The 15,170-nt window shown below is 43.0% G+C and overlaps 1 protein-coding gene across 1 annotated transcript; it reads left to right on the top strand.

Annotated features, from left to right (window-relative positions):
* The first annotated feature begins 5,623 nt into the window (after positions 1-5,623).
* LOC134290527 (uncharacterized) lies at positions 5,624-6,355 on the top strand. The gene has a single exon (XM_062857685.1). It carries the CDS (start codon positions 5,624-5,626, stop codon positions 6,353-6,355), a length of 732 nt encoding a protein of 243 aa, XP_062713669.1.
* Positions 6,356-15,170: the final 8,815 nt, after the last annotated feature.

A 15,170-nucleotide genomic window follows, 5' to 3' on the forward strand; every position in this document is an offset into this window, starting at 1 on the left:
TGCGCGAATCTATGTAAAGATTTTGGGTGAACTATCGGGACTATTCAGTTCCTTCTAATCTCGCCGGGGACTGCAACAAGGCACTCTACAGGTCCTACCCTGGCGGGCCTTTGATTTGAGCACAATGGGGACGTAACGTAATGCACGTGGTGGATCGACGCGATTGCGAACCTGCACCGCGCCTGCCTACGAGCTAGACGGCGGATGCAGCGAGCACGATCTGAGGAAGAGCGAAACGAACGGCGGGTGGGTGGTGTTTGCCACTGTAAAAGCCGCGCTGAAGACTAAGATAAGAGCAAGCAAAAAGGCTTGCTTTGAGGGTCTCTTTCAAAGTGCCAATGCGAATCCGTGGGGTGATGCCTACAGCACAGACAAACAGACGTAACACTTGTGAAATTTCCATCGACCACGCTTTTAACGACCATTTTAAATTTTCATAGTTGTGGCTTTCACAACCAGAGGCGCGCGCATCGTTTTTCTATGCGTTTGACGTTTCACACTAGCGCCTTCTGTTGACGATATTGCACAACGCAGTGATTCCAACTTTTCCACCAGGTGATGGTAGTGTGAACTGGGCGATGGATTTCCATGAAAATCGTTCAAGGTGTTACGTCTGTTTGTCTGTGCCTACAGGATCGTGAGGCCAAGACGAGAGGTGTAATGGCTCCTCCAGAGATGTTGGAGGGGATCATCGAGGAGCTTTTTCCGCATCATGAACCTAGTCCTTGGACTCTTCTCGTAGGACAGCCGGGGACTGGGACTGGCGATGAGAAGAGAATCACCGATGTGGAACTTGCGGGGATAACGAAGGTAGGTAAGGCCCCAGGTCCGGACGGAGTTTCGAACCTGACCTTGAAAGTAGCTATTGCAGAGGCTCCCGAGATGTTCAGGTCTGCTATGCAGGAACGCCTGAATGAGGGAGTTTTCCCAGACGTATGGAAGAGACAGAGCCTGGTTCTATTACTAAAGGCGGGGAAACCACCCGGAGACCAACCAAAAGCTGCTCCGACTGTGGTGGTTAGTCTAGGCGATTGGGTGTGATGATCAACAGCTTACCTTCGGTAGCCACGTTGATTACGCCTGTAAAAGAGCTTTCACAGCAATACATAGCTCACTGCACCGGATGATGTCCAATAGCTCTGCGGTGTATACCAGTAAGCGCAAGCTTCTGACTCTTGTTCTGACTAGTGTCGCTACGTCCATACTAAGGCCATAAGTGGGGCACGGCGCTAAGTACTGAAAGCTATCATTGTTAGCTGGAAAGTACTTACAGGCTGATGTGCCTGAGGGCTTGCCCTCAACGAACGAATCGGTCCTGTACATTATTTCTGGCGTTTGATTTGAATAGGTCGAATGTTTTGCTGTGATTCCTATGTTTATATTGTCGTCGCGGTTGAAACCCGAAGTTTTCCCTCACATTCATTTACATTTATTTAGATAACATCAAATTCATGATAATACTGAATCAACTTGTATCCATGCCATCCGCAAAACAGACAAATTTGCCGGATTTCGTGAAGATCGTACCCCGGCTGTTGTGCCCGGCTCGTCGCATACCACCTTCCAGGGCGAAGTTTCCCCACATCCGACAATCGAATTTTCTCAAAATCCATACGTGAAACCTAACGTCGGACGTAGTGCGCTGGACAGCGGGCCTGGCCCTCTATCCAGCGCACTGTGCTCTACTTAGAGCCGATGGACACGAGCGTTAATTGACGCTGCGTGAATTCACGCTGCGTCGCCGCAGCTTTCCTGTGGGGCATGCGTTGACATAGTGGTTTCTGCTTTTAGTGGTGTTGCGTGTACGTACACGTTGCATTACACGAACACTACTTGAGTTACTGGTGGAAAACAGTAAACAAAAATCAGCTGTTCCCGGCAAAATCAAATGGGCATATTTTCAACCAGTACATTTGCATTAGTGTTCGTGACGCCAGGCTGCGAAACCACTATTGCGTGGCACACACGGTGCGGGACGCACTTGCGTGCACGCTGCGTGGACGCGCCGCCCGTATGCATCGGCTCTTACGTCCGACACACGGTTTAGGAGAAAAATCGATTTTCGCGTGTCAAAAATTCCGATTTTCAACTGCATGAACAATACGACCTATTCAAATCGAACGCCAGATTTATAAATTTGTAGTACAAAAAATTTACACGTCCGAGTAATGTGTTTTTGAAGAAATAGGAGGCCTTGGACCGATCCAGTTTTTAGTAGTAGGCTATGAAAAACCTAGCTACTCCGCCATGACAGTTATTAAGGTCATTCCACTACAAGCCTTCAAACAGTTTACACATACTTACAATAAAGCTAATTTAAATTGTTCAAGCTCCGTTTCATTCTTTCGCCCATCTGAAGAGAACCTCCTTTAGGTTATGGGCTCGTCTTTGAAAGAAGGTTCCGGCATCCCGCAGCTGACTGGACCAAACTATGAAAATTGGAAGTTCCGAGTCAAGCTTTACCTGGATGCGGCGGAAGTATCGACGGTGTTGAAGGCGGAAGCTCCAGCTGAACATGATGCGTCAAGAGCGAAGTGGGACCAGCTGGACAGGAAGGCGAAGTCGTTGCTGGTCGGATTCTTATCGGATGAATGCCTGGAAGTAGTCCGAGAGAAGGAAACCGCTTGGTTGATGTGGAAGGCCCTCGAAGAAACGTTTGCGAAGCGCTCCGTGACTAGTCAAACCCTTTTGAGGAAGCAGCTCGCAAGATTACGCATGAAGGAGGGATCATCCATGCGAAACCATTTCGTGGCGTTCGACGACCTTATCCGGCAATTGAAGTCGGCTGGTGCCAAGCTGGAGGAAAGTGACTTGGTGTCACAGCTGTTTCTGACCCTTCCGGATAGCTACGACCCCCTGGTGACAGCGCTCGAGAACCTGGATGAGAAGAACCTGACTCTGGAAACAGTGAAGCAGCGGCTGCTAGCTGAAGAGTCGAAGCGGGTCGATCGTCAGGATTGCGTTAGCGATGACAAAGGTGCGGCGTTCGTTGGAGGGAAGAAGCATGACAAGAATAAGTTCACCCGGGAATTCCATGGTAAGTGTCACCGGTGCAAGAAATCGGGCCATATGAAGAAGGACTGTCCCTTGAAGAAATCCGATGGAAACGCTCATTCTGCGGTCGGGAATAGGAAGGCAGTTGCTTTTATGGGAAGAACCGAACATCCGAAGGCATCAAATGGAGGAAGAATCTCGTTCTGCGTAGACTCGGGCTGCAGTGACCACCTGGTTAACGAGTCAAGCCATCTGACGTGTTTGCGAAGCTTGAAGGAACCGTTCGTCGTTGAAGTCGCGAAAGAAGGTGTGTCCCTGATTGGCAAGTCGGTTGGAGAATTGATCGGGCTGTCCAACAAGAGTGTGGAGTTTCGCATGAAGAACGTTATTTTCATTCCGGAACTACGAGAAAATTTACTTTCGGTGAAGAAGCTTTCTCAAGCCGGAATTGATGTCCTGTTCACCGGCCAAGGTGGTGTGGAGCGTGCGGAATTCAAGCTCAACGGTGAAATCATTGGCGTGGCTTACTTGAAAGGTAATTTGTATCAATTAGAACTGCAAGTTGGAAAAACGGGACAAGCGAACATCAGCACGGTGGAGGCAAGCCGGCTGTGGCATCGGCGGCTAGGACATGCTAGTCAACAAGCGATGGAAAGTATTGCAAGTCACGAGATGGCGACGGGTTTCACGAAGAAGATAGACCGCATAGGCTTCTGTGATACGTGCGTAATGGGTAAGCAGTGCCGTGAGCCGTTTGATGGAGTTCGTGAAAGAGCCAGTCGTCCACTGCAACGAGTGCACTCGGACGTGTGCGGACCGATCGATCCACCAGCCTGGGATGGTTCAAGATTTTTCGTTTCCTTCATCGATGATTGGACGCATTTGGCGATGGTTTACCCTATCAAGCGGAAGAGTGAAGTCTTCGGCTGTTTCAAGGAGTATGAAGCAATGGTCACCACCCACTGGCAATCCAGGATCTGCAAGTTGACTGTCGACCAAGGCCGTGAGTATTTTTCCAATGAGCAGAAGCAATACTACCGAAGGAGGGGAATCCAAGTTCAACCGACGGTGGCGTACTCTCCGCAACAAAACGGTGTTGCCGAACGTTTCAATCGAACCCTGGTCGAAAAGGTAAGGTCGATGTTAATTGATTCCAAGATGCCCAAGCGAATGTGGTCGGAGGCGGCTCTAACGGCCACATACATTCTGAATCGGAGTCCTACAACGGCAATCGATGGTAACGTAACTCCAGTGGAACTGTGGACGAAATCCAAACCGGACCTGAGCAAGCTTCGAATATTCGGGTGCAAGGCCATGATGTGGGTTCCAAACCAGCTGAGGAAGAAGTTAGATCCGAAAAGCCGTGAGACAGTCATGATTGGGTATGCGCCCAATGGATATCGCTTGTGGGACAACTCGTCGAGGAAGGTAATAATTGCAAGAGACGTGAAGTTCGATGAGGAAAGTTTTCCGTTTGCCGATGATGATGATACAACCACAGTGCCTCTGGTGATTCCCACGTTCTACGAGCCAGAGGGGGAGCAACTGAATTCTCCAAGACCGAATGCAGCTGAGGTTGAAGATCTGAACGTTGATGGTGAAAACTCAGAATCCGAACATGAATTCGAAGAATCAAGATCAGAATTTCAAAACCCTGGGGCGCTCCCTTCGCAAGAAAGACGTGAAGACTGTACAGAGTCAACCACGAGGCGCAGCGAACGGGAGCGCAGGCTCCCAGGTAAGCTATACGATTTTTTCACGGGATTCAGGGCATCCGCTGCTGCTGATAATTTTGTGTCTTCAGATCTGCCAACCAACTACAATGAGATCGAGCATCGTGACGACAAGGACGCCTGGCTGGAAGCGATCAACGACGAGTTGCAATCCATGGCGGACAACAAGGTGTGGAATTTCGTCCCGTGCCCAGCCGGAGTGAAGCTACTGCGATCCAAATGGGTGTTCTGCGTGAAAGAGGACGCGGATGGGAATGTCGTCCGGCATAAAGCGAGGCTGGTCGTTAAGGGATTCCTACAAAAGCCAGGAGTCGATTACCACGAGACGTACGCACCAGTGGCCAAACTGACGACAATCCGGGTTGTACTGGCGGTGGCATTGCGGAAAGGATATCTGGTTCACCAAATGGACGTCAAAACTGCTTTCTTGCACGGAGAACTGAAGGAAGACATTTTCATGGCGGTTCCAGATGGCGTTAAGGCAGCTCCAGGATTGGTGTGCCACCTTCGGAAGTCTTTGTACGGATTGAAACAGAGCCCGCGATGTTGGAACGAGAAGCTGAATGACGTCTTGTTGCAGCTTGGATTCAAACGATCACAACACGATTACTGCGTTTACACACGGATCAACGAGAGGGGGAGCGACGTGGTCTACGTGATCCTGTATGTCGATGACCTGCTTATAATCGGAGAACGTTTGAAAACAATCGAAGAATTGAAGAAGAAGCTATTCTATTACTTTCGGATGACCGATTGTGGAGAAGCGAAGCACTTCCTCGGAATGAAGATTACTTACGACAGCAAACAAGGACGAATGGAACTTTCTCAAGAAACCAGTATAAGAAAAATATTGAAGAAATTTTTCCATGGATGATTGCAACCCTACCAGAACTCCAATGGAAAAGGGACTTCAATTAACTCAAGGTACGTCGGAACCTACTGAAGCACCGTATCGCGAATTACTGGGCAGTTTGATGTACGTGATGATGGCCACTCGTCCGGACATATGCTTTTCGGTGGGATATCTTGGACGTTACCAACAGCACCCGGATTCTTCGCACTGGACGGCATTGAAACGGGTGGTACGATACCTAAAGGGCACCATGCAGACATCTTTGAGGTTCATTCGTGACGAGAAAACGGATCCATTAGTTGGCTTTGCTGATGCCGACTGGGCGACGGACCAGCAGGACAGGAAATCGGTGAGTGGTTATGTATTTCAAGTTTTTGGGAACGTCATCTCCTGGTCAAGCAAAAAGCAACAAACGGTAGCCACGTCATCTAGTGAAGCGGAGTACGTGGCGCTCGGTGCTGGTGTAACAGAGGCGGTATGGTTGGCTGGACTACTGGACGATCTTGGAATTCCAACCGCATTACCGGTGACCATCTATGAGGACAATCGTGGGTGCATAGGAATGGCCAGGAACTTGGAGAGCAAGCGTGCAAAACACATAGATATAAAACATCATTTCATCCGGGACCACGTAGCAGCTGGAAACATCAACCTGGAACCAATCGGGACCGAGAATCAACTCGCAGACATTTTCACGAAGTCACTGGATGTTGGGCGTTTTCAAAGACTGCGTCAAATCTTAGGACTCCAGGATCGAGAGGGGGTGAAGAAATAGGAGGCCTTGGACCGATCCAGTTTTTAGTAGTAGGCTATGAAAAACCTAGCTACTCCGCCATGACAGTTATTAATGTCATTCCACTACAAGCCTTCAAACAGTTTACACATACTTACAATAAAGCTAATTTAAATTGTTCAAGCTCCGTTTCATTCTTTCGCCCATCTGAAGAGAACCTCCTTTAGTTTTACATATAGATTTGCGCAAATTGTAAAACTCACGAATGTCACGTGTGACACATATAGAATCGCTAACATAATTTTTGCTTTGATCAATGGACAATCCATATGATTCTAATGTGTACCTCACACAAAATATGAATTAAATACATATGCATTGCAACTTGTAAACGCATAAATGTCATATTATGCTGAACATAAATTACGTGTTATGAAGCATATGAATTTCATGTTATGCCGCTCATGTACTCCTCCAGGCAATAATAGACCATTCCCGTCTGACCTAACCCCCCTTTTTTATATTTTTCTTCGAAAGATACATGTTTTTGATGATTATTGACGTTTTCAGATTTTTTTTATATGCACTCCTGATTTTCTTACAAATTTTCAAAAACCGGGAATTTCACCACATTTTGAAATTAAAACCCCCATGCGAAGTAGTTTTTGGTTACCCTAACAATGGTGAACTTTTTCTTCACCACTCAGAAAATGAGGTGCACCATGGGAGCCCTATTCTATAAAGTTTGTTTATGTTCTGAAATGTCAAACTGCCGGATTCAATCAGTTCCAGAACGGCCAGCACATTCAATCGCTTCAATATGGGTTCCAAACGAATTGGCCGGGAACACGTCCCAGAGATTCCTGAAAGTAATCTTCACAACCGTCGACTGGATTGTGGAAGACCTGCATTGCGGCGGTGTACAATCATTACCGGAAAGATATCCGACGGGGAAGGTGATTTCCACGTCCACGGATCCTACCAGCTTATCAACCAGCAGATTGAAATGATGAGATCGGAAGGAACGACGGGGAAACAGCAACAAAACTGGACCAAATTATGGCAACCACCTCTCACGTAATCCTGATGGATGTCTGGAATAAAACTTTTGAGTAAAACCGCTACGACCTCGACTACGACTTTACGGAAGTAATCCAGCACGGACCAGGCCCCTAAAGGATGTGGCGCCACGAATGTTGGATGGATGTCAAACAGGCCAGAAGGAGATCAACGTAATGCTCACGCTAGACGAATCGTACGCCAGTGGTTCCTGCATCGAAAGTCCTGGAAATCGTTTGTTTTGAATACGCGAATGTACTATGTTGCTACCTTACACGGGGAAGAAGATAATAGACCCGCGCTTTCCCAACTCTGTTTTCGCGGCGCACCAGCCTCTCGCGGGCCCGCTAGAACTAGTAAAAAAAAGCGAGCTTGCGACTTAGAGACGCAAATGGATCGAGATTGATCGTTCCACTTTAAACCGATATTTTTTCAGGTAAATTGTCGATCGCATTTCTACGCCATTCTCAAATATACTATATTAACAATATAGGTCACTTAGTGTTTTCACATACAACGACATGGAGACGCCGTTTACGAATGATCACAGCACCACCTGTTGTCAGAAAAAGTCAATAATTGAATTTTGATCAATTTTAGTTTACCGTGCAAGGTGACATTTCTCGAAAAAAGATGTTAGGGGTGTCGAAGTTTTTTGTTCCCAAATAATCGATTAATAAATAATCGATTTACAATATAGGTACACAAACAAAATAATATTTCATTAAATGACATCTACGAATATAAATAGTCTACTTAGCTGTGAAATAATCAAAATCTGTAGAAGAATTTCAATGCTGCCGCATTGTAAAGTCACCGAAATCGTTTAACTTTGAAATTTAAAATTTTCACCCTCAAAATTTGTTGAATTTGTCCTCGCAGTGGACACGGTTATACAGTCCGGATTCGCTGGTTGGGTCACGACTGCGCCCCGATTAGCGAATCGTGTTCGTTCGTTGGGGCAACTGACAACTGATCAAAATGCTCTAGACACACGCAAGTGACGAGAAATACTTCACGGAACACTCACATACTTGCGTTCTGTATACAGGAGCTGTGATGCGACGGCGGTCAGACGTCAAACTCGCTTTGACATCTATTTTGACATTGACAGTGCTTTTTAGTTATTGGATAGCTTACAAAAAATCCGGAAGATCACCAACCAAGTCTTGCGTTTAGTATCATACAGGTGTATCCACAATGATCGATTTCTCTTCATCGATTTTCCCTTCGGATTATTCCGGGAAATACGACCAATATTCGGATGATCTCTGGGCGTGTTTCAGTAAAGGACGACTAGAACTAGCATCTAAAACAACAAAAACAGCCGAAAATGATTTGCTGGTCGATTTATTAACCAAAGAAAAAGTCGATGAAAAGAAATCGATCATTGTAGATACGCCCGTATGATACTAAGCGCGAGAAGTGCACGTCAAATTTCTTACGGCAGAGTGCAAGACATTGCATCCATTCCGTGCTTACAAAAAATAAGCTCCGGAGCCGGACCTGAGAATGAAAATATTTAATTTCGATTAATTTCGTTGTTCTTCCGAAGTGAACTGTGAGTTTATTCGAATACTGATAGTTTTATTCCGGACTAATCGGTTTCCTTGCGCCTGCGGCTCAGTTAGCAGCGGTTAGCGACGGTTAGGAACGGATAAATGCGGATTTTCCAATTAGAAAAAGGATATGTCATTCCCCTTGGTTTCCTCCTAGAGTTTTTTTTTCAGAGATTCATTCAGGAGTTCTTTTTGAAATTCATCCAAGAGTGCCTTTAGAGATTGATTTAAAGTTTTTTTTTCTGAAATTTCTCCAGAGGTTCTTCGAGGGACCCCCAGGAGTTCCTACTGAAATTACTCCAGCAATTTCTTCTGATGTTCCTTCAAGAATTAATTCTAGGAATCCTCAAGAATTCTCTTCTTCGATTCGTTATAAGTTCCTTATAGGATTCCCTTATAGGGGTTTCTTGGAATCTTTCTTGGATTCCTGCAGAAGCTCCTTCAACGATTCCCTCAGGAGTTTTTTTTACGAATACCTCCCGGAGTTCCTTCTTGAATTCCTTTAAAGTTGTTTCAGTGATTTATCCAAGAGTTCCTTCAAAAATTCCTCCTTCTGCGAATTTCAACCGGGATTTATACCAGTATTCCTCCAAAAGTTCCTTCTGGAATTCACTCCGTCCTTTAAGGATTTCCACAAGGTCTTCTGGGATGAAGTGACTCTGTAAATCTCCAACGCGATTTTATATGAACAATTTAATTAATATTTTTCGAGGGATCTTTCCAGGATTCCTTCAGAAGTTTTCTCTTTGAAGTATCAGAAATCCTCCAAGAATTATTTTTGTGATTCCTTCCGAGATTTGGAATGTCTTCAGAAGTACTTCATCGGGGATTCCCAGAAGGAATAAGTGAATACTAGATTTGTAGTAATGAGTTGGTTTTTTGTATGGTGAGATGCTAAACTCTCCGTTACTGCATTGAAACGGTGATGCTGCCTCAGCAAAACTTTGGGGAACTATGTTGTTGAAGTTGCAATAAATGAGAATACAACAACACAGTTACCCAAAGTTTTGCTCAAACAACATCAAATCAGTCTAGCAATCATAAAACCCTTGCTTTTTTTATTACCATTATTGCAGTTACCATTTTATTGCAGTAACGGAGAATTTACTTTCTCATTATACAAAAATTCAGCTTATAAAAGACAATTACACCGTCTTCGACCTTGTGGCCACTACAGACTGAACATTACAACATTAGACAACGGACAACACACATATAACACCCAGTGGCCCAGTGGAGAATTTTCCGTTTGACGAAAAGTTTTCCCCGACTGGAGCGGGAATCGAACCCACACTCCGAGGCTTACGAGACACCTAAACGACTGACACCGCTAATCGCTCGGCCACGAAGCCCACTATTATTATTACTACAAATCTAGTACTTCACTGATTGCGTTTTATTCATGGAGATATGTAATCCCAGAAGGAACTTTTGGAAAAAAAAACCAGAACGAATATCTGGAGAATTTTTTTCAAAACTGCTGGAGAAATTTAATAAAAAAAAATGTTGCGAGGATGGAGGAGGAACGCTGAAACGCTCTCCCCAAGCAATCCCGAAAGGAGTTCCTAAAATAATTCCAGAATTATTTCTAGGAGGAATCCCCCAAGAGCTTCTGTAGGAATCTTGGAGAAAAACAATCCAGGGTGCAATTCTTGAAGGGATCCCACAAGAAAATTCTTGTGTAATTTCCGGAGAAAATAACTATATATTAGACCTCTTCATAAAAAATGAAATTTCTCGAATTCAGCCAGTCACCCCCACATCTTAATTCTAATGCTAAAACAAACTTCTGGTCAAATTTTCAGCTAAATTGGTTAAGATTTCGAGGTGCCTCAAGTCAAAATTGTGTTTTTTGGACATTTTTCGCCTTTAAAAAATGCCCGTGGAGGCTAGAAGCCATATAAAATATCGTGGTAACCCTTAAATGAAAGATATGTATGTTCCTTACAACTTTTGTGAACATTATGTACTGATAGGAGGATGTTTTGATCATATTTATTCGTTTTTCAGACATGCATGTATGCTAAAAAGTTACATTTTACAACAGTTTTTGTTCTACGAAGTTCAAACACTCAATTTTTATCAAAAGTTTCAAACCATTATATGATTACCCACAATATTCTGAACAATACTGCCATACATCATTTTCTTATCCGATCTACGGAAAAAATCACAAAAATCGAAAAGTAGAAGCTATTCTGAGTTTTTTGATACCTGGGGTTGACGCAACTGCTGGCAGGCAGGAAAGTCAAACATAGTAGCTTTGCTTTTTCTTGATGATTGCAATGATTGATCATTGATTCAAGTGACAGGTTGGCACAATTACACATTGCCTTGACAAAAGTGGCATATAATGTACCTCAGTAGAATATGAGAAATGGTTCAGATGGTCCGCACTGTCCGCCAACACTGCTGCTGCTTGCAAACATCAACAGCGGAAGAACATATCAAGAATATTCGATCATTTTTAGCTTATTACACATAAAATTCGGTGTTTTTCGTAATATTGAGACATGTTCCATTGTTATTTAGCAAAACAGAGTAGTCTACCTACTGCTTGAATTGCTTGTAGATGATCAATAATTCTGAAATGTTTACATTGGTGAAAGCGAGACAAAGAGGTGCTATTTTTGTTTGTTTGTTTGTTTATAGAACAAATGTTAATAGGCAACACCACTACTGTTGCGCTCGATGATTGTTAGAAATAAGAATCGAAAAAGAAGTGCTGAAATAGGAGTGATACAGGGAGTCACCTTAAAAGCGACATTTTAAAAATAGCTTATTTTCAAGCTTTTATCGACGATTTTTCAAAAATTAACTAGATTATTGTTTTAGAAACCTAATTTTTCGACAGGAACTGCTGACACCACGACACCACTACGATGACACCAAATAATTTTTGATTTGATTTTTACAATATTTAATTAGATATTTAAGATAATGCCAATCTCGCCTCTCTGACCCATTGTTACCCCCAACGACGATACCTTACGGTTTATGTAAAAATTTTCCCTAAAATTCTGTTTGGTCATATTTCGTTTTCTCTATGAATGACGAATACCTTAAGAAATAAGTTGAAAAATATGACTACTTCTATTGGAATTTAATTTAGAACTTTTTCATGTCTTACATGCCTAAATGTCTACTCTTGAAATTTCATCATCAAGTATTTTACAAGTTCTGCCAAACACTTTGATCGTTCTAATGTGACTAAATCGTTTAAGGATCTTAGATTGCTTAACTTGGAAGGAGATGAGAATTTAATTTGAAGGTTTCCTGGGATCCCGGGAAATGTTAGGATATCAAATACAATAATAACAAAAATACCGAATCCTGGGATTTTTTTTTTCATTCCGGGAAACAAATCCCTCTGGTTCTAGTTGTTCTCCATTGGGCTACACCGAAAAATCATCCAAAAATATAATCATGTTTCACGGAATAATCTGTTTATTAACTAAATATAGTGTCTGATTTCAAATGTACGATACTTTCAAGTATGCTTATTACATGGCTTATTAGCATTGCTTAATCTAACAGAAAAAAAAATCAACTGATTTCGATCCGAAGATCAATTTGACCTCAGTTACGGTATTTAGGTTTTGCTTAAATTTTTTGAGCTACAGACTGGGAGATAACCATTTGGATTAAAAGTTTTAGTAAAAGTAGTATAATTAACAGAAGTAACCTGATTTGTTAAATAAAAATGCTATGGCGTTTGCATGTCACGATTTGGATCGGGAACGGATCAATGGATTCAAATTGTTCCTTCACTTTTGCATTCGTGTATACTATACTATAGTTCTTCGACATGTTGTTGAGAAAAAACAACAGGAAAAGTAGGGACAGGTGTAAAACGAGAAATACGTGTTGGATTTCTCCATAAACCATGTGGTTTGTGTTTGCATGAGCATGAGAATGAAGCATAAAGAAACTTTCAGATTATCTAAGCCGTTGCTAGAACTTAAATCACGTCACACTATTCGCAAAAAGAGCACCTATGGATATTCTGGCGTAAAAGTTGGACGAAAATTCCCAGAGAACTTCTGAAACACACTTATTTTCAACTGACCCGCGGAAGTGTCTCGCTATAGCTATTACACTACGCCATGGAAAAATTCTTAGGGACATGCAGCAACTCAAATTAAAAAGCATGTTTTCAATGTTTGTTTCTATTTTATTTTGGCATTTCTACATGTTTTTTTCATCAACAGGAATTTTTGAATTCAATAGATGTTAGAAAACACGCCACCCAGTATAAAGCTTCCTAACTTCCAATAATCACTACTCACTACCATAGCATTCCCTCACCCCTACTGGTGCAAAAAACGTTTTTCGTTCCGCAAACGAATTCTCGGAACCGATTTGTACAGATTTGACCGGTTGTCAAATCAAATAAAAACAAAACAAGCTTCTGACAGTTCGTTAATCAGAAACTCACCACGTCGCTGCTGTCGACCCATAGAGGAGAGAGGGGCACGACGGAAATTGGGGTGAAATAAAATTTAGGAGACTGTAGGGCTAAAGTGCTACCAGCGGCGTCATGGTCGCATTTTTTTCCGCAGTCAAGTTCGCAGATTGTGAACAATCCTCGGTACTCACTTTACGTAATTTATGTTTAGTCCCTTACTGTCAGAGCTGTCAGATCAGTGTAACACGCTAAATAAAATTTACACAAAAGGCAATTTACACGGAAAAAAATACACGGTTATGAATATTTATTGGGTACCGGACTGGTCACCGAAAATTTGATCGTTTTCTTTGGTACATCGAGGTCTTGAAATTAGTCTATGGTGCTACTTCGCAGGTTTTTCATTGTTTTTCAATAGTTAGGGTCTTCAAAACATATGGGTTCTTTGGGAAAGTTTGCTCAATAAATTGTCGGAAAGCCGTAGAGCACATAAAAAAAATTGACGGGAATGGTCTATTACACTTAGTTACTTATTTCACGCAAGCTATTAAATAACACTCAAAAATTGTAATTGTTGTATGAATTTGTTTATTAGTTCATACATTACAAGCATTACTCACTTGGATACTTGAATTCGCTTTGTTGAATGTTCGCCGAATGAAGCATCCTACTAGACCCGGTTTTAGGCCAATCACTTCGAGTACCCCGGACAATAAATGCAGTTAGGTCCATCTTAACCGTAATGAGTCCCCGCATAATCACTAACTGTAAATACCACCTTATGCGCATCCTGCCCCGCGGAGCCGCCGACCTCTCCTGTTCTCTACTGAAGAATCTTCGCCTGGTCGTTCTTTCGGCGACGTGACCAGTCTGGTTACGGAAGGCTGAAAAAATCCTTTGCTGCTAGACGCCATTTCACCTCGCGGGTTGCCAACATCAATGTTGGATCACGGATTCTACACGCAATGCCTGTAAAAAACGATAATTTGGCAGCAAATTAATTAATTGGTTCTATATAAATTGAAACTTAATTTAATTTTGTAGGAATATTTTTTACTTACGAGGGTGAGCTGCAACTCAGCTGTATTTTCCACCAGTTGATTGGCCATTATGAAAAACCGTTGAAGTTTGACGGTTTTTTCATGGCTCATGTGTAACCAGTTATGATATGCATTTGGAAAAAAAACAGTAGCGCAAATTCGATTGAAAAATTACTTCATTTTCAATCATATTACATATGAGATTTGAATGTCTTGGCTGATGGATTCAGTTAAAGGTAGTGCTACTTGAACTCCAAGTGCAACAAAAATTATATTGAAGTGAGTTACATTTGATTCGGTGATGTAAGCTTTGCTGCGGGATCCATGTTATGAATCAGATTATTCAAACGTGTAAATTACACACAATCCATTGGAAAAAAACATCAAACTAACGTGGACGCTTTTGACTCAGCTCACAAGCCAAAACACATTAATCGATCGTGTCGATTTTTTTCAGTGAGGACGCTTAAAGTGGATGTTTTGGCTCAGTGTATCTTAAGATTGTTACCCCTCGGTAACTTTTTATCGCAAACGTTATGCCATTTTATAGCAACCAACCTGACCCGCTGTCACCAGGGAAGGTGCAGGCACGTCAAACTCGAACAAACTACGCCTACCTAACATGCATCGAGCGGGCCTTCCCAAACAACACAATGCGATTTCGCGGGCCACCCCCATCGACAAAACAAACCGATTTCCAAGCAGGATTCGACTAGACTTCTGGTCGCGTTGCCAGTCACACTAACACACTCGCAAAAGATGAGCAGTAGGCCTACCTTGCCGCATGCGGA

The sequence above is a fragment of the Aedes albopictus genome, chromosome 3 (genome assembly GCF_035046485.1).
Source record: "Aedes albopictus strain Foshan chromosome 3, AalbF5, whole genome shotgun sequence".
NCBI lineage: Eukaryota > Metazoa > Arthropoda > Insecta > Diptera > Culicidae > Aedes > Aedes albopictus.